Here is a 20,027-nt window from a genome sequence, read left to right as displayed (position 1 = left end):
AAGAATTTTTGTACGTATTTCTCTTGCTTTATCCATAATATGAAGTGATTGGCACATAGTAAATGTTAAACAAATATTTGTTAGATAATACTTGGGTCCTATATTTATATGGTCACATTTAGTGGGTTTTAGGTAGAACCCAGTGAATATGCATTTCTATCAAGTGCATCAATTCACTTTGGTGTGGGTGGTTGGGGGACCACACTTTGAGAAACAGCACATGTGGACCAGTGGCTATCATGAAGTGAACAGTCTAAATCCTGATAACGTAGGAAAGGGAGTTCTAGAAGTCTGGAAGCATGTTGTGAAACTACCTTGTCTTGTGCAGGAGTCATATGGTGCTCCAACTCTTGATCAAGTGTCCTGTGTGCAGGCTCTCAGGTGCTGAAACATGTAGTCATGGCAAAGGAAGCATCTGACTTTACACTTTTACCTTAGTTCATATACAAGAATAATAGCTATTTATGTAGTTTCATGTAAACAAAGGTTTAGCTGTGCTTAGTCTGATAGCAATACCTAATGTGATATAAATGTTTATTCTTATTTATGTATTTACTTACTTTGATATTGGGGATTGAGCCCAGGGGTGCTTAACCACTGAGCCACACCCCAGCTCTTTATATACATATTTTTAAACAGGGTCTCACTAGTTTGCTTAGGGCCCTGCTAAGTTGCTGAGACTGGCTTTGAACTCATGATCCTCCTGCTTCACCCTCCTGAGCCACTGGGATACAAGCATGTGCCACCATACCTGGCTAAATGTTTATTCTTAGTCAGAAGACTTAAGGGACTTGGTGCCAAGCCACATGTCCTTTTTTATTACATTGTAGTGTTCTTACTGATAGAACTTGTAACCCATGCCTAATCAAGTTTAAAATAGTTAAAATGAAGCAAACCACCTTACAGCTTTTAAAGCTATCTTCAATATTCCCCAAACCCCAAGTCTTCTGTTTTCAAGTCTTCCAGAAACCTTCTGTTCCTAAATTGTCTCTTTTCACCTGAAAATAGTACTTGGAACATAATCATTGCCATTCCCACCCCTGTTTCTAGGCATGTTTTATTTCTGTAGAAATTACTAATAAGATGTTTGTATTTGAGAAGAAATACGTGTCCAACATATGTAGTACCTGTATTTGCATGGATCTTTTGAGTGGCAAATAGGACCAAGACTAGTTAGACCATGAAAAACCACCTGATTGGTCATTTACAGATTGGACCAGCAAAATTGAAATGTTTTGCCCTGCGCAAACTTATTTTACTATAGGGAAGTAACTGTTTAGACAGGAACAATTTCAATATTTTGGATTAATGTGTGGAATGACAGAAAGTTATAGGTTGATGTGCCTAGGATTGAAAAACAAAAAGTCCCTTGTAAGTATTTCCATCAATACCCTAGTGAGGCGGGACTAGTCATGAAGAATCACTACAGTATAATGATTCATTATTGTGGTTGTACAATAGTTGCCTATTAATTGTGTAAAACATTGTATGGTCTTTATTTTATAGTGTTGTTTAGATTCTTTAGTCAATCCATTAGTAATAAAGAAAAATTCCAGATACCTCCTTTTTATTATAAAAGTAATATGTCTTTATCATGAACAAGCCAGATGATGCAGATTTACATGTAGAAAATTGTTCCTGTATCACTTCTCTCATACAACAATGGTGTGATGAGTAGATTCTTCCTAATGTTTTTCTATTTAGTCATTTCTTGGCTCTTTGAATATTATCAGTGTTAAATATACCAATGCATCTGTGAAAAGTTAACATTGCTTTGTGAACTTGAACTCTACTAGATTGAAACAGATAAAATTGCTGTCAGTGGATCCAGCCAATCAAATCTTGTCAGTTCCATGTGGTTAAGCTATAACTGCTGGAGGAGTTTATTCTTTGAAGTGATTTAGTAAGTGGTCAATGTGGTCAGGTCGAGGCTGCAGTGTGAAAATAGCCCCAGCTGACTCTCTTTGCTAGTAGTGAAGTGATGGATAAACAGGTTATTGACAACAAGGGGGAATGGTTGAGGCTCTAATTTCCAACACTAAATTTCAGTACTGTGATATTGGGGAAATCAGATGGGGGACAAACAGGAGGAATATGCAGTGGGATTGATTTTTTGTTCATCTCCCACCAGAAAAACTCAACTAAGAAGCAGTAAAAACAGCAGACTTTTTGATGCATAGAAAATGAGTTATGTGATGGTAGTAAAGTATTCCTAACCTCTTGTATTGCCTTTTCCCATTTGGATGACATCTGGTGAACGGCGTGCCTTACCTCTAAATCCTGAGTATGATTTAAGTTGTTTTAACCACGTGTTTTGGGCCAACTATAACCTCTTTCCCCCAAGGATGCAGAGTTGACTTTTTGTATGTATGTGTATACACAGGATAAAAAGTAAATTTGGGGTCAAAGACACAGCCCTACTTTTCATTAGTCTAAGGCTCCTTGTTTCCGTATCATAGACTCAGCAAGCTGAAGGAAGCCGACGTTTGTACTTTCTATACACTGAAGTGGGTAGGCAAAAGAGGAGGGGTTGTGTGCATTTGTGATCCCGCTTTTCCTAGTAGGATATCAAATGATGATACAGAAAATCATCTCGAATATCAAAGAAGGCTTTTAAAAAAATTTGTTAACTCTTTTTAACTACTACACCAAGCACCTGATAAAATGAGCCTACTCTGATTTTTCCTATCAACTAAATATTTAGTTTAATCATGATGGGGTTGGATTTTAGATGAAATTCATCTCTTCCAAGTCAGTGTGGAAACTTAAAATGATTATTCTCTGAGTGGTAGGCCACAGGGTGAATAGGGCTCATGAGTGTGTATCTGAAATCTGCTGCCAGCCTGAGGGAAGGCTTCCTGCATCCGTCTGTCCTCCTGGGACTTTGTCAAAGGCACAGTCACCTTGATGAATGGAATGTTTCTGTTTTTCTTATTGTTTTGATGTCATATCCTTCAAATTATTGTTATGATTTTTCACCCTCAGCTCTAAATACAAATCTTTTACATCATGTACAAATGTACTGTTTTAATCCTCACTGGTGATCTTAATTAGAAATGTTGCCACATGTTTACCTAAAATTTGTGGGGAAAGCAAGTGTGCTGGAATTACCAACGCAAATGTTGTAGGAATTGGTTTGAATATAAACGATGAGAAGATAACATGTGGTGTATCTATGATTGCATTCAGATTACATGGAGTATTGTTTTGACAGTGTTTGACACGAAGAGGGACATACTGGCTCCGGAATTTGTCAGTGCTAATCAATGGACAGACTTGGCATCCAGGAGGCTCGCTTGCCTTGGTGGCAGCAGGAACCACGGTATCTGGCACCCTGCTGCGACCAGTGGCTGCTGTGTTGGCAGCCTCGGTGCCAGTCCTGTCTGTCGCCTACCCTGATGTTGGTAGAACATAGACTGTTTTCTGCCCTAGAATGCCATTTTTCTGCCATCAGCTTTGGAATTAGTGGATTTATCCTTTTCCAGCTATGAATTCATTATGTTAATCTCAGAAGAAAGAGGTCCTGCTTTTAAATTCAAATATTGGTGCTTATTTTATTGCTAATGGGTTTTAAAAGTTTGTATAAATGTATTCTGAAATCTAAAAGCTGTAATAATTTAGACAATAGAGTGAAACATGGAGGCCTTGAGACTTCATGTAAAAGTGGCATATAATAAAAAAATAACATGACTTTTTTCTGTGATGTGAGACACTGACAGGAAAAAATAAATGTTTTTTTCCCAAGATAAACGATGGCAGGAATTAGATGTTACTGAAATTGTAAGAAAATGCAGTGGGATATGATAGGTATGAAGACGTTATTTTGAGAAATGAGAAACAATTTAAGTGTAAGTAGTGAAAGAAGAAAGGCAGTAATGGGGGAAATGGGGGAAAAAATCCCAAGGCAAACAGTCTCCTGTGTATGGGGTTTGCAGTGAAGTGGAAGCTTCGGTTCCTTTTTGGGTTCTTACATGTAAGGATGGATTGCCACTGAACTTGACAACCTACAGAATAACTTGAATAATGAAATTGGATAAAATTACAAATAATGTTAAATAATTTGTTTCCAAAACTTGCCTCACACATTCACATTTCTTTCTTGCAACATGATATTCAGAAGGTCTTTGATTTTGTTTCACCTGTAAACTTTCCCCCTCTGTACCGGCAAGGTATTAAGCACTGTACCTGGCCATCATTTTCAGATAACCTGTTGTGGTTTGAAATAATGGTCTCTGAGGAAAGTTGGCCTCAGAAGAGTAGTTCAGAAATTGATATCCTTTTTAAAATGAGCCAATGTTTAGTGCTTCCCCAGATTAATATCCGATGCTGGCTATTTAATAGGACTTTAATTGTTTAAGGCTAATGGGCTATTTGAATAATTAAAAGACTAAATTATTACTATGAACAATACTAAGCTCTATGGTAAGTGTATAGTAGCTGCTTCTTCAAAGTTCATGCACTGTGATGTTACTATAATTTTTGCAATTATTTTCTCGCTGATATGCTGATCTATAGAGGTCAGATAAAAGAAATTTTTGATAGTTTTACTAGAAGCGTTTTAATGTGCAAAACTAACTTATCCTTGGCAGAAATATGTGAGATGAGGGAGAAGGCCTCCCCACAGTACTTAGATTATATTCTGTGGCCTTGAAATTTGCAATGATGTTGCTGATTAAGTTTCAGATTGTTATAGTTTGGACGTAAGGTGTCCCACAAAAGCTCAGGTGTGAGATGGTGCAAGAAAGTTCAGAGGAGAAATGATTGGGTTTTGAAAGTCTGAACCTAATCAGTGAAATAATACCTGATGGGATTAACTGAGTGGTAACTGGAGGCAGGTGGAGTGTGACTGGAGGAGGTGGTTCATTGGAGGCGTGGCTATGGGGTACATATTTTGTATCTGGAAAGTGAAGTCTCTCTGCTTCCTGATGATGTGAGCTACTTCCCTCTGCCACACTCTTCCACAATGATGTTCTGCCTCACCTCAAGCCCTAAGTAATGGAACTGGCCTTCTATGGGCTAAGACCTTTGAAACCGTGAACCCGCAAATAAACTCTTCCTCCTCTACTGGTTGTGCTGGTCTGGTCATTTAGTCACAGTAGCAAAAAAGCTGACTAAAACAGAGGGAGCACACTTCTCATCTTTTCATGTGTAAGTAACCACACCAGTCAGTTGTGAGTCTGGATGGGCTTCCTTTGACCAATTTGGGGCTTATAAAGGTTTATCGTAAACTTCAGGATATAATATATTGTCCTGAAGCAGGTTTGCCTGGAAAGGACAACAGAATCGCAATGATAATGAGAGCTCCCAGTCATTGTGAACATGCTGGAGCTTAACAGTCTGCATGCTTTATCTTTGCTTCTGTAGGGACTCTCCAATGCATATGGTGATTGCATGTCTGAAATACTATTTTATTTGAGTGAAATATTAAATACCCTAAATCTGCGTTTCTTTTAATATGTTACAACATGGGGAAATTTAAAAAAAAAAATTTAATAGACTTTGTTTTTTCAAACAATTTTAGGTGCAGTGTAAAATTGAGCAAAAGTATAAAGAGTTCCCTTGTAATCCATAGTCTCCCACAAGTGCATAACTTCCCCAATCATCACTCTTCCCTACCAGAATGGCACATTGACTGTGATCACTGAACTTATGGTGATAACATCGCTATCTCTCAAAGTCCATTCACTGCATTAGGATTCATTCTGGGTGTTGTAAATCTCTTTTTGAAGATATGTTATTGCAGTACTATTGAGTGTTTGTCATGGGATCAAGTTCTGCTCAGGGCTACCAGTGCCTTCAGCTAGATTCTGAATAAATGAATTATTACAAGTTATTGATAGAATATGTTAAAAAAAATTTGCTTTTTTTTTTCTCATTAGGTTGTTTAGATTTATAACTAAAAACCAAGATCAAAGACATAGTGTTTCTAAAGTAATGATAGAGGAAATTCCTGTTCTTTGAATACTATAATAGAATGGTCATTGCTATAAGGGAAAATAATTCTGATTATTTTTGTTTTATCACAAATGAGGATATTTTCTAAAATTAATTCTTGTATTTATGAGTATCTCAAATATTCATACACTGATGTTATAAGGGTTTTGGTCATTTGAATGGATGAGTTACTTGCTTTGTACAGGATTATGTTTTACATATTTTCTCTTTCATAATTCTTTTATTCTCACATAGAATTAGAAAATAAAGGTTAACCACACCACTAAAATTTAATGAGTCATGTCTTTCAACCCTGAAGTTCAATTTTTAACAATATGTTAGAGGGAGATATTCCAAAAGAAGAAAAAAAAAATGCCCAATTGTATTTTGTGATATTTTTAAAAAAACTGAAATCTTAATCTGAAGAGTTTTTTTTGGTTGTTGTTCATTTGTCTGTGTTTAAAATTTTTAAAAAAGCTGAGCAACGACAGAAAGATCCTGATTATCAGGGTCAGGGTTGTCTCATTCCTTTCCTTAATCAAAGGAAAAAATGCATATATGGGAGAAGGAATGGGATTCAAGAGGCAGGACTAGGTTTTCATTTTCCTTGCCCAAGTTGTGAAATTGCTGACACTGGTAGCTGATCTCTAGGTTTTTGGAGTAATAGGTAATGCAGTGGCCCTATTAAAACTGAGTGTCATCAGCTTGAAGTTTCTAGCTAGTGCTGGTCTCAGAATTAGAGGTTGACAGATCCAATTTGAGGAAGAGATACCAGGTGGCAGTAGGCCCTTCTCATTCACGAAATAGTCACCCATCCCTGGGCACCCCAAATGAATGACATCCAGTAAACTGGAGCTCCTGCTAGGTCTCAGACCTTGATCTAGGAGTAAGTATATGCCACCAGAAGGCAAAAGTCCCTGTTCTTATGAGATGAGAGGTTTGGAAGGCAATGGATGGTGGCTGCCAGAACCTGATGCTCTCCACTCATTCTCCCTCAAATCATGACCCACACCTTCAAGATGATGAGAAAACAGCAAGTGTGTGGATACACAGGGCAAAGCCAGGAAAGTATAGGGAGGCTTCAGAAATTGTGAAAAAGAGTATAGATGGAGGGCTTGGTTGAACACAGCAAAATCACTCCAGAAAGAAAAAACTGGGACTTGATGTGACTCACAGCATTGGCTCTGGAAGGAGATTGCAAGACAGAGGGACTGGAATGGGTAGCCCTTGGGAAACATTGCTTCTGAGAGAGCTGACATAGAGAAAACTGGTGCCCCTCGAAGATGTGAGAGTAAAGAAGGGAGGAAAGGGGGGCCTTTAGGGTCTCAGGGAAGTGAAAAACAAGACACCTCAACCCCTACCCACCATTTCTCCTACCAGCACCATCCGTTAAAAAAAAACCACATGGAAAAGAGGGTAGAACTGACATGAGCGGATTCCTAAATTAGGAACCCAGTCCTCTAGATAAGTGGGAGTAGAATAAAGTAGCCCACATCTACACAAACTACTATAAAGAATGAGATAATAGGAATCTATGAATTTTATCTGATGAAAACTTCTTAAAAATCAACCATGAAATTAAAGGAAACCACACATAGCACTGTAATATGAATTAAATATTCTCATTCATCCTTTGGGGTTTATCAAACAAACAAGCGGAAAGCTCACATTGAATTGGAAATATAAAAGTTAAGCAAGGGAATGGTCAAAAAACCAAAATGAAATGAGTTAATTGAACTCCTGAGAAATATAGAAGGCAAAATCAAATCAGAAATGAAAACTGAATCTTCAGGTACTCATGGGAAAAACAAATGCAATTAATAGGTGACCCCACATATTAATATTTGACATTAAATCTGAATATCCTAAAAATTTCAATTAAAAATCAGAGATTGGTAGAATGAATTTAAAAAATACATGATCCAACTATATGCTGTCTGTAAAATGCTCATTTCAATTATAGTGATGTTAGTAGAAAAAAAGAAGAGGGATCATAAAAGATACACAGTGTAAACACTAATCAAAAGAAATCTGGGGTACTATCCTAACAGAAAACTGCAGATGCAGAGCAAAAACAATTTCCAAGAATGAAGAGCAACATTGTTTTATAAAGGAACCTATTCTTAAAAAAGATAGCCATCTCAAATGTAAATGCAGTTGTACAACAGAGCTTGAAAATATAAGAAGGCAAGAACTAGAGAACTGAACAAACTGGTTGAACACAGGCAAAATCACTCCAGAAAGAAACAGCTGGGACTTGATGTGACTCACCGCACTGACTCTGGAAGGAGATTGCAAGGCAGAGGGGCTGGAATGGGTAGCCCTTGGGAAGCATTGCTTCTGAGAGAGCTGACATAGAGAAAGCTAGATCCAGGTAGGAACATCAACATTTCTCACTTAGTTATTGGTTGAACCACTATTCAGAAAAGCAGTAAGGATTTAGAGGAATTCAGTGACATCACTAAACAACAGGGTCTAGCTGACATTTGTGGAACTCTCCACTTAGCATCAGAATACATATTCCATACACATGAAACATATGCCAAGGTAAAGCCACATCCTTAGTAAACAATCCTCAGTAAAACAAACCTTGACAATTAAAAAAAAACTGAAATCAAACCATCTGCATTCTCTGAACATTATAGAACCTACCCAGAGATTACTAACAAATGATAGATGATATAATTGGCGGAGTTTGATCTCAATGAAGACCTTTTTCCTCCCCATAATTCTGAGTTATTGTTTTGGGCTTGGAACATGGAAAATAGACACGATTCATCTGACAATGGACCAAGATGATAATGTAATGTATTAGTTGATGGTTAGCCCTGATGAATTGTCTCTCTGCCCTTTTTATTTTACAGCTTCTCTGTTAAAAGGACTAAAACACGCGAACATAGTGCTACTTCATGACATCATCCATACCAAGGAGACCCTGACACTCGTCTTTGAATATGTGGTAAGGAAAATGAGAATTCAGACCTTCAAAATATCAACAACATTCTCATAGTGTTATCATTAGGTTTTATTTTTAGGTTGTTTTACTGAAGTATTTTATATGAGCCTGTGAGACATAATTTTGCATAAAATGGCAGCCCTTTAAGATATTTTTGAATATGTATTTTAAAAGAACATTTAGAAAATTGTTATGTTAAATTTTTGTCTGACATATCACCTATTTATAGTCTATTTGTTACTAGCATATATTGTAATTTTTGTTTATGAAACAGGTTTAAACAAAATGAAGCTATCACTATCAAAGGAAGTTCAAAGACAAGTGTCTTTCCTTTGGGCTTATAACTTGGTTTCACAAAAGCATCCTTGTGTTTTGTTTTGTTTTGTTTTTTTTTTTTTTAAAGGAAAGCTTGTTACTTACAATTTAGATTTCAGAATTTTCCCCCTCAGTTGGAATTTCAACTATTAATTAAGACATCCAATTTGCCTAGCACACAATGTAATGATCTTATTGTGTTGAGAGTATTACTGCTGGAAGACTTGGACTTGAACTCATAATTAATCTTTCTTCATTTCCCTTGGAAAAACATATGGTATTTGTGTAGCACTACTTCAGCATTTAACTGTGGAATCATGAAACGTAACCATGATAATTAACATCCCAATTTTCACAGATGGATCTGAGAACATGTAATTTATAAGATACAAATGACATCAGTTCAGTTTATTGAGAAGAATAGCTATTGGTATTGTGAATATATTAAGATTCCATTTTGTAATTGCTACACTACTTTTTTAAAAAAATTTGAAATACTTTCCATTTTTCCTTATAAAATGTAACAGAATGAATATTTGAAGCATTTTTATCTTGCTAATGTCTGCCTGTGTCTGTTTGTCATTTGAAAATTGTTGTCTTATGAAGAAGCCATTCATCTTGTCTATTTACATATAAATGATAGATACATTTGAATAATATGGTAATGTGGCTAGAAGGACAGCTAGAGCTGAGCAGTTGCATATATTACATGCTACCAAGAATGGATGCAGATTCACACATCAATGCAAATATAATTTCTTTTGTTTAATCCATGATTTGGAGTCAATAATATATTCAGCTAATTTACACTTGGAACTTTTTTTTGAGTATAGTTTGCAGTATGTTTAGTTTATGTATCTCAATGAAATCTAGGTTTTTCTAAGTATTCTAGCTAACTTTCTACAGAAAAGATACTTTAAAATGTATTTGTTAGCTCCCTCAAATTAGACAACTAAATTAAAAGGAAGAAAAAATAGTTTGGGCATCAAAATCAGTAACATTGATAGAGAAACTAATGGCAGTAAAGTGAAAATATGTCCTCCAGATCTTAAAAGAAAACAAAATATATTTGTGAGGGTAAAAATTGTGCATGTCAAATTGAATTTCATTTGATGATTTTATATTTTGTGGAGAGGCCAAAATAAGGGAAGAAATTTATTGTGTTTCAGTATTTGCTGATTAGGACTGACTTTGAAATGCAATCATTTTTCTTTGTATGAGTGAAATTTTCCCTGGTCCCAATTCTTGTGCAGATATCTAGGTCTTCTTAAGCCAGCCTCATAATAGCGTGGACTACCCAGTATTCTTCCAGTGTCATTTCTTTCCTAGCCTCTCTGTGGAGGTAAGAAATGCTGTTGTTCACCCTTTTAGAAAAGCTCCTGGGTCTTAGGATTCCCCTGCCTCTCCATTTCTCCATTTCCTTCCCCTCCTGTTTCTTGCCCGTTCTCTTTGCCTTTCTTTTACTCTTTTCTTTATCCTTTTGTTCCTGCTTGTGAAGCACTGTTGGCTGCTATGCCTAAAATTGTTTAGTTTGATTTTTGTTTAAGTAAAAAATGTTTCAGTGTGTCTCTGAAATCCAAGTTTGGGGCAAAGAAGAGCTTTGGACTCCAGAGGATCTTGAGCTTTGCCAAGCTGGGTAGGGAAGGTGTAGACTCCTCAGCAGTATTAGCCTGACTGTGTGACAGTTGCCCAGAACAAAAATAACTTCCCTGAGTAGTGACCAAAATTTTTATTTTCTTACACTTTTGCAATTGATTGTGCTTTGTGAATATATTTCAAAAAGAATTAAGGTTCTTACATAATTTAATGAATGATGCAGATAGGTCTTCTCATAGTATCTAGCAGAAACTCCACCTTTTCTTTTCATGTTTCATAGTGGAAGGTGAAAGTAATTTTGAAGCATGAAATGCCCTGGGAGTTGGAGAAGATCTTAGTAGGGAAAGTCTGGGGTTGGGATTGGGATGATGGGTGGGAGAGGCAGAATGGGGTGGGAGTGAAAGTCTGTTTGGGGAGGATGACCACAGAACTGAAAGTCAACAACTGTGATTCATTGGGTTTTGTGCTGGGCCCGGGGCTGAGGGGCTTGTGTTCATGATTTAGTGTGGTTTTCCACAGCATGTGGTGCTATGCCTGTCACCACTTTATGAAGGAGAAACCCAAGGGTTAGGAGAGTGAGTAGCTTATCTGAGGTCTTCCAGCATATAAGCAAGCTAGACTTGGGCGATGCTTACTCTGAATCCTAATTGTAATGTATTTCCTATTGATTTTTATGGGTTAAATTAGAGGAGCCTTTGGTCAGAAGAGGGAAAGGAAACTTTCCTCTTCTTTCCACAGCCCTCCCTTACTCTGCACTGACAATCTTGAGTTAAAAACAGTTGAACATCTTTATAGCGTAAACAAGGCTTGCCACCTGGCCAAAAACCTAACCATTGAAACTTTTATTTCAGTTGCAGAATGTGTTTTAAGTTTCCATAAAGCAATTTTCTACATTCCTGTATTGCCCCATGGGAGTGTTACTTAAGCATGTGCACATATACGTCAACGCAGAATTTGTAGCAAGTTCTAGAATCAAGTGTTCACCATTTCAATCTAAAATTTCTCAGATTTAATGGTGCTATTGCCATGTTATAAAGTTGTTAAAATCAAATATTATTTTCTAATATTTACAAATGAAAATAGAATCAAAATGTTATCAAAATTTTATTTTCTAAGTAACATTCATTTTGTATTTTCTATATAATTCATAGTACCTCTTTTTGAAGAATTGATTAAGCAGTGTAGGAAAAATCAATACCTTGTGCCCATAGTGAAGGGAATACAAAATAATATAAGGCTTATTAAGCACAATTGGATTTTTCCTTTTGACTTCAGAATTAATTAAGTTTTCAAGGGCTTTCTGAGATACCTGTATAATATGAGTCTCACCAAGCGAAGGATTCTTATTTATGATAATGTACATGCAGTATAAATACACTTCTGTTCTTTGCTTTAAAAGAGAACTCTAATGCTAGCTCTTTTATGTTATTTCCATGAATGACATTTAAGGTTTCATAAAAGCCTTCTGAGGACCAGAATAATGAAATAAGTGATGAAAAGTTAGTGATGTGGAAGAATACTCAAGGAAATGACTTTGGAGGTCATTATTAAAGTGATTCAGAGGGAAATAGGATACTGCAGGCTCTCTCTTAAGTACTGTGAAAAGATTCTGAAACACTCAGACACTTAGGTTCTTACACATTCTACAGTGTGCATATATAACAATCTGTAGGCTTCAAGGTTGGGGACATGGTGGGCAACATGCCCCCAGGTTGCTCTCATCTCTTGGTAGATAAATCTAGAAAATAGCTCAGAATTATTGACTGGAGAACATATTTTCCTATAGTGCTAACAATTTTTTTCACTATTTAAGCAGCAATTTAGTACGTACTTACACACAAACACACACACACACACACACACACATACACACATATGGTTAAATGTATAATATATGGAGTTTTATATATATAAGTTTTTTCCAAAGACAAATGAGTGCCACATTATCCTATTTAACACCAGGCTGAAAACTTAGAGACTGATTCCTTAAGTGGAAATAAGAATATTAATAATAAACATGATTATGTAAATGTTTTCATTAAGCTCATAATATTATTTTGTTTTAAATTACAAAAGAGCAAAGCATGTGGAACATCATTTTCCGTTACATATTTAATATTTACATATAAAAAGAAAAGCAAAATAGAATGGTGGTTACCAGGAAAGGGGGAGAAGGGGGAACTATGAAGCTGTTCAATTGGTACAATGTGTCAATTTTACAGGAGGAATGAGTTCTAGAGATTACTGTGCCACATAGTACGTTAGCACTATCATATTGTGCACTTAAAATCTTGCTAAGAGGCTGAACCTTATTTTGTTCTTACCACCAAAAAAAAAAAAAAAGGGCTACAAGGAAATAGAGGTGAGGGATACATCTGTTATCTTGGCTACTTTGATCATGGTGATGGTATCATGTTGTGTGCATATGTCCAAACTCATCAAATTGTATACATTGAATATATACAAATTGCTTATATTAATTATACCTCAGTAAAGTTGTAAAAAACAAAAAGTGTCAACAAACTCACAAATAACTATGGTATTGATAGGCATAATCATTTTATTTCTTCTACTATGCTATATAAACTAATGAAATATTTCAATCTAGCATTATATGCTAGATTTAAAAGTCTTTTATTATTGAAGAAAAAAAATCATCAAAAATGACATAAAGTGGTACGTGGATCTTCAAACATCCCATAAGGTGTTTTTATAGTGCTGTACATTCATCAAAGCAATCTCATAAATGTTATCCCGCTAGAGTCTATCTTACCCATTTGAGGTGTGGTAGGGTAAATATTTATTTGAAATAATGCTTGGAGAATTTAAAGCAGATTTACTAAAATTACTCAGCTAATTTAAAAGTATAAAGATAAGACCATAGCTCAAATCTCCTGCATCTAAGACCTCTGTTACTCCATTTTACCCTGCAGGCTGCTAGGGTTAACTGTTTTCAGAGTTCTATATGATGATCTGAGGTATGTGTGATGTGGACCAGGAAGTTGAAAGTTATGTTCCGACTTTAAATGCTGCCACAAAATTTACCTAGCTATTAGTTTATCTGCTTCATACAGTTTGATTTCCAAATCTATGAAGGATGCTTTCATTTTTATGATTTTATATCACATCTGTTCTTGAAAAATGTAGCTCTCCAGTGATATTCTGATTTCCAGATTAAACTGTCTGGGAGCAATTGAGTATTTTTCTACTCTCCCATGAGATTAAACCTATCTGCTCATGAACATGTACATGTGACTTTAAATGGGGGTGATCAGAGAAGTCTTCTCTGAAAAGGTGGGAGGTGTTTAAGTAGAAATTGAAGAAGAGAATTCGGGAGAAGAAAATTCCAAACAAAAGGTGTGGAGCAGTAGAGTTGCTATGGCTAGAACTGAGAGAACCAGGATAACAAAAGGAAGAAAAAAATCCAATATACATGTGGGTCTAGATTGTGTTTTCCTTATAGGTCTTTTTTTTGTGTGTGTGGCTCAGTGGTAGCACATTTGCCTAGCACGCATGAGGCCCTGGCTTCGATCCTCAGCACCACATAAAAATAAAATAAAGGTTGTGTCCACCTGCAACTTAAAATATATTTTAAAAACTCCTTAAAAAAATCTACACTGAGATTCCATCTCACTCCAGTCAGAATGGCAATTATCAAGATTAAAATTACAACAAGTGTTGAGACAAGGATGTGGGGAAAAAGGTATACTCATATATTGTTGGTGGGATTGCAAATTGGTGCAGCCACTCTGGAAAGCAGTATGGAGATTCCTTAGAAAATTTAGAAAACTCCTTAGCATATACCCAAAGGACTTTAAATCAGCATACTACAGTGACACAACCACATCAGTGTTCATAGTAGCTCAGTTAACCATAGCTAAACTATGGAACCAACCTAACCTAGATGACCTTCAACAGATGAATGGGTAAAAAAAATGTGGTATATATACACAATGTAATATTAATTCAGCTATAAAGAAGAATGAAATTATGGCATTTGCTGGTAAATGGATGGAACTGGAGACTATCATGCTAAGTGAAATAAGCCAGTCCAAAAAAACTGAAGGGCAAATGTTCTCTCATATTTAACTATTTTTATTTTTCTATATGTAATATTCTATATGTAATCTTTATTTTTTCCTATGAATACAAATGGTCTTCTAAGTAGAAGATTTAGAACAAATTTGACTCCATAACAAAGAGTTAGTGCAGGCCTCAGACAATGGCAGAGTTACAGACACCTAGTTGTCAAAGGCATTAAGGAATCTGGCTTCTCTGTGTGAGTGTACCAGTTAGAGATCTCTATTGCAAGCAAAAGAAATGCTCCTTGCCTGCTTTAATAAGAAAAATTTACTGAGGGGTTATCATGTGGTTGACAGTCCTGTTAGAAAGACTTTAAAAATGGGCAGGAACAATGTGAGGTTGGACAGCCAGAAGCAGAGACAAAATCATGCCATAGAACTGTTCTCAACACCCTACTGATACCAGAAATATTGCAACTGGACATTGGCTTTATTTGCTTGGATTCTCTGGGTGACTCAGTGTTATTATTCTTCAAATGATTGCAAAATGGCCTGTACATTCTCATTGCTTTTGGGGGTTTTACCTTTTAATTGGAATCAGTAATGGTAGTGCTAGAAAAAGTCTGAGGCCATGTTTTGACTGGACAGGACCCTGGGGAGTCTAGCATAATAGTTTTTGTAATGGCAGTGAGTCCTGTCTCCCATCAAGGTTCATAAAGGAAGGATTTTTCCCACCATGAGGAATTCATTCAGATATAAGTCATGCTTCCCTTGTTTCCCTGAATTATCTCATAAATATCTACTAGAATAGTTCTATTTTCTAGTCCCAGATAAGTGACATCTACAGTGTGGAATAAATTGCAGGGGCATACTTATGGATCCATTACTTATGATCCCTTTGAGAAATCATTAAGAATGCATATAAATAAGAGTAATGCTGGTTTTAAAAAGGTGGTGGGGCAAAAAAAGCAAATAACCCAATCAATAAGCAGGCAAAGAAACTGAACAGAAGAAATATGAATGGTCAACAAATATATGAAAAAATATTTCTTAGAAAACTTGGAATGGAACCGCCATTTGTTCCAGTTATCCCACTCCTTGGTTTATACCCAAAGGACTTAAAATCACCATACTACAGTGACACAGCCACATCAATGTTTATAGCAGCTCAATTCACAATAGCCAAGCTATGGAACCAACATAGGTGCCCTACAACAGATGAATGGACAAAGAAAATGTAGTATATATACACGATGGGATATTAGTCATAAAGAAGAATGAAATCATGGCATTTGCCAGTAAATGGACGGAACTGGAGAATATTGTGCTAAGTGAAATAAACCAGTCCCCAAAATGCAAAGGCTGAATGTTCTCTATGATATGTGGATGCTAACCCATAACAAGGGAGGGTAAGGAGGGGAAATATAGAAGTTCCTTGGATTAGACAAAGGGGAATGAAGGGAAGGGAGAAGGGGTGGGAATAGGAAAGATAGTAGAATGAATCAGACATAACTGTCTTATGCTCATGTATGAATACACGACCAATGTAACACCACATCGTGTAAAACCTCAAGAATGGGATCAAAATTGAAATGTGTTGCACTGCATGTATGTATAATATGTCAAAATACATCCTACAGTCATGTATATCAAAAACAGTATGTAAAAAGTAAATTAATAAAACAATGGTGGGGAACAAATTTCTGAATCTGTACTTATATAAGCTTAATCTAGAGCATTAGTGAAATTCAAAACTACATAGACTAAGTTCTAATAATCTTCATTCTTTTTATTTAAGTGTTTTTCCCTGATTCTAGAAAACTTGTCTCCAGGGACCCTGATAAATTCCTTCAAAACAGAATAAAATGAAACCCAATTAGAAGATTGTTATTAGTTTATCTTTGGTTGAACAACTTTGCTCAAAGTCTGTTGATTAATGAGTTGACATCAGGGAGAATAAAAGTCAATTGGGGTATGCTAGAGGGTGTTGTCCTTGACCTTATTCTACTTGATATTTTATTAATGATCCAGATGAAGGCATAGTGATGATCTGTTTGACCTACTTGTGAAAGTGTCATAGCTGGGAGCCATAATTAACACTCAGGATGATGAAATCAAGGGTCAGAAAAGAATCTGATGAAATGTTGAGTCTAACCCACAAGATGAATTGCTGTGGGGGTAAGTGTATTTGATATTGAAAAATAAAGGCAGTTGAACCTAATATAGAAAAGCAGGGTGGGGGAAAATTAAATATAATTGACAGTAAAAAGACTAGTAATTTCTTTGACTCAGTTTGATTTAATACCAAGGTGTGACTACAATGGAAGATATTATAAATACCTAGCAAGAGAGTAGCAACGTCACTGTACTCTGCTCTTGTTGCTCCATCTGTAAGTGGGAGTATTTCTTTTGACAGGAACTGAAGCAAACTGGACTGTGAACTGAAGAGGGCCAATAGGATGGCAAGATGGCACCAGTAAAAGTGCCAGGAGGTTTATTCAGGAGAATTAAAGACTTAATAGAGGAAAAGTAGCATATATATTCCAGACAGAATAAGAAACCAAGTGAGAGTTTGAGGAGATTGGTTTTAGCTTAATCCTGGGAAGAATGTTCAAATGCTTTCTGTTTTCTGTAAATTAAATTCAGTGCCTTGAAGTGTAATGTGTAATGAGCATCTTATCATTGAAAGTATTCAAGTAGAGGATGAATGAATCTACATGAGAAATATTGTAGGGAAGGTTCCTAACCTGTTCTATGTGCATTGCATTGAAATATGTAATTTCGGTGTTTTCTTTCAAGTAGTCCTGACTGAAACCATGACATAGGGGGATAAGTTCCCTCCACACTGTGGATAAAGAAATTCAGGCGTAATATCAAAAACCCTATGCATGCCCTTTCCACTGACTGCATCATATCATTTCCTGAGTCCATTGTCAATACAGGTCATACCAGCTTTATGTAGCAATAAACTGCCCACGTTTTTGCAACTCATATAAACTTGGAACATTTGGCATAATTTTTGGAAATGGAAATACAACTTATTATCATTATTCCTTAATCATTGATTAATTCATTTTTCTTTTTATCCTCTAGAATATATAGACCCTTCTCTTGCTGGTGAATATCCTTAGGTTCTAGAGGTACAAATATGAAGCTCTGGATTTAAAAGAGATTGGAGTCTTTTGATTTTGGACTAGAAAACCACCATGAGCTGTTTGAGATACAAATTATTGTCCTGGATCTACATATGTCATGAGACTAACAGTTTATTTGTGTTTCAGTGAAAACAATTGGATAACTAGATTTGACTCACAGACTTTTTTTATGAAAGGGGTTCAGAGATGTTTTTGTTTCATATCTGGAGAACTAACTATGCAGTGTAATTACTGTGATTAAATATTCCAAAGGGGGAGGTTGTCGTCCAGAACCAAGTACCAAACATGAACAGATGTAAGCATTGTGGATGACTGAATGCACAGGCAGTGTCAGATAGAATCCTGAACCATGAGGAGAAATTAAAGACATGAAAAGGCAACAAGCTAGTTTTCAATCAGTGCTCTCTTATGAACTTCTTATTTTCTCTAATTGGTAGGCAAAGGCAATTAACTCATTTTTTGTCCTTTTCCCTAATGACTTTTCCTCATCTATAAAGAATCCTGGTTTCATTCTCTCATTTTCAGCTCTGTGCTCCCTATCATGTTAAGTGCTGAGATCTTGTAGTTTTTATTTCTTTCTGTTAATATCATATCAATATTCTCCACAGTCTAGTTTTATTTATTGTGGTTGACATTCTTATTAGGTACTCAGAATCATATTTCAGTATTTGAATTCACATGGTCTATGGTTGCTATAGTAAATGCCTGATTATTCACAAAAACAAGGTTATGAGTGCATTCCACTGCACAGCAGAATCTGTGGATTTTTAAAATTTTAATTATTTTCTCACTTTATTTTAGGATTTTGTCATTCACACTATGAACATTTAATATTATTAGAGGGAAGATACAAACAATAATGAAAAGAGAATTTCTTTGGAAAGAAAAGAACATAGTTCTCAACATTGTTCCTATACAGAAAAATTGTCATATTTCTTAAGAAAACAAGGTCTTGAAAATCTGCATGTTTGAAAGGGTCAGAGGAGGCAGGAGAGTGATGCATTAAATATAATAAAAGTGACAATAATGATCAGCTTGGAGAAATTAGAGGAATGCTTTGACTAGGGTGCAAAAGTTATAATTTATAAAAGTACCCAAGATCACCATGAAGATGGTCAATAATTCCAATTACCTTCACATTAAGTCTGATTAGGTCATTAATTGGAGAAAAAAATCATTAGCAATTCAGCTTGAAGTGAAAAACTAGACATTATTATATATCAGACAAAATGAAGTGGCTAAAACTTCACCAGTTTTCAGAATCAGTAATTTGATAAATGAATTTCATTAGAATGACTATTTGATCTTATTTACTTTTAAAAATTATTGTTACTATTATTTCTTGAATTTCATGAATATTTAGTTAAAATCACATAATGTTTAATATATATTTTTTCCTTTGGTATAAGAATATTAATCCACTCTAGTTTAAAATCATTAATTTTTGTTGATATAATTGTTTATATGCAACTTAGACTTGCATGTAGGTTAAGAAATCTATTAGTTGTAGTTTTGTTATGAGAAACAGAAGTTAACCTTCACCTTTCTACTGCTTCTATTATTTTCTGAATATCTAATAAAACTTTCTTTTACGGCAGTTGTTTCTTGTTTATCTTTGAGATCATCTAGTGATTCCTGAAATGTAAATAGGAATTCAGAAATTTTTTTGACTGTTTCTTTGCTTTTTCTCATTCCTCCACTTAAAAACAAATGGAATCATCTTCTTCTCCCACCTTTCCAACCTCTCAACCTTCCTTGTATAGTTGTATTATAATTCTGATTAATTTAGAACTCGATATTTATATTATTTCAGTGTAAAGTGTTATTGCTGAGGCATGTTATAACTGTGATTACTTTTCCCTCTTTGTTGAACTTTTGATTTCCCTGGAGCTAATAATAATTTCCTGTTTTTTGTTTCTGTTATTAATTCATGGCCTCCCAGAGCTTCTGCTTGGAGTAACTTCCCTGATTTCCTGGTATGCCCTTCACCTCTTGTCTTAGTCTACAGTTCTATTCCCCACAGTTTTGTTTTCTTTTGGGAAACACAGT

The 20,027-nt window shown here is 35.6% G+C and overlaps 1 protein-coding gene across 4 annotated transcripts in view; it reads left to right on the top strand.

Annotated features, from left to right (window-relative positions):
* Cdk14 (cyclin dependent kinase 14) overlaps positions 1–20,027 on the top strand; it is a 549,244-nt gene that overhangs the window by 238,341 nt on the left and 290,876 nt on the right. For all 4 annotated transcript variants that reach the window (XR_007109786.1, XM_047560804.1, XM_047560806.1 and 1 more), the window contains one exon: positions 8,799–8,893. Coding sequence is in view for 3 of the 4 variants with exons in the window: in XM_047560804.1 (XP_047416760.1) it covers positions 8,799–8,893 (95 nt within the window). In the remaining variant the exon portion in view is untranslated. The remainder of the gene's footprint in view (positions 1–8,798; positions 8,894–20,027) is intronic.

The sequence above is a fragment of the Sciurus carolinensis genome, chromosome 8, assembly GCF_902686445.1.
Source record: "Sciurus carolinensis chromosome 8, mSciCar1.2, whole genome shotgun sequence".
Classification (NCBI taxonomy): Eukaryota; Metazoa; Chordata; class Mammalia; order Rodentia; family Sciuridae; genus Sciurus; species Sciurus carolinensis.
Note: the sequence above shows the minus strand (reverse complement) of the source record. Positions and strands in the feature narration are given on the sequence as shown.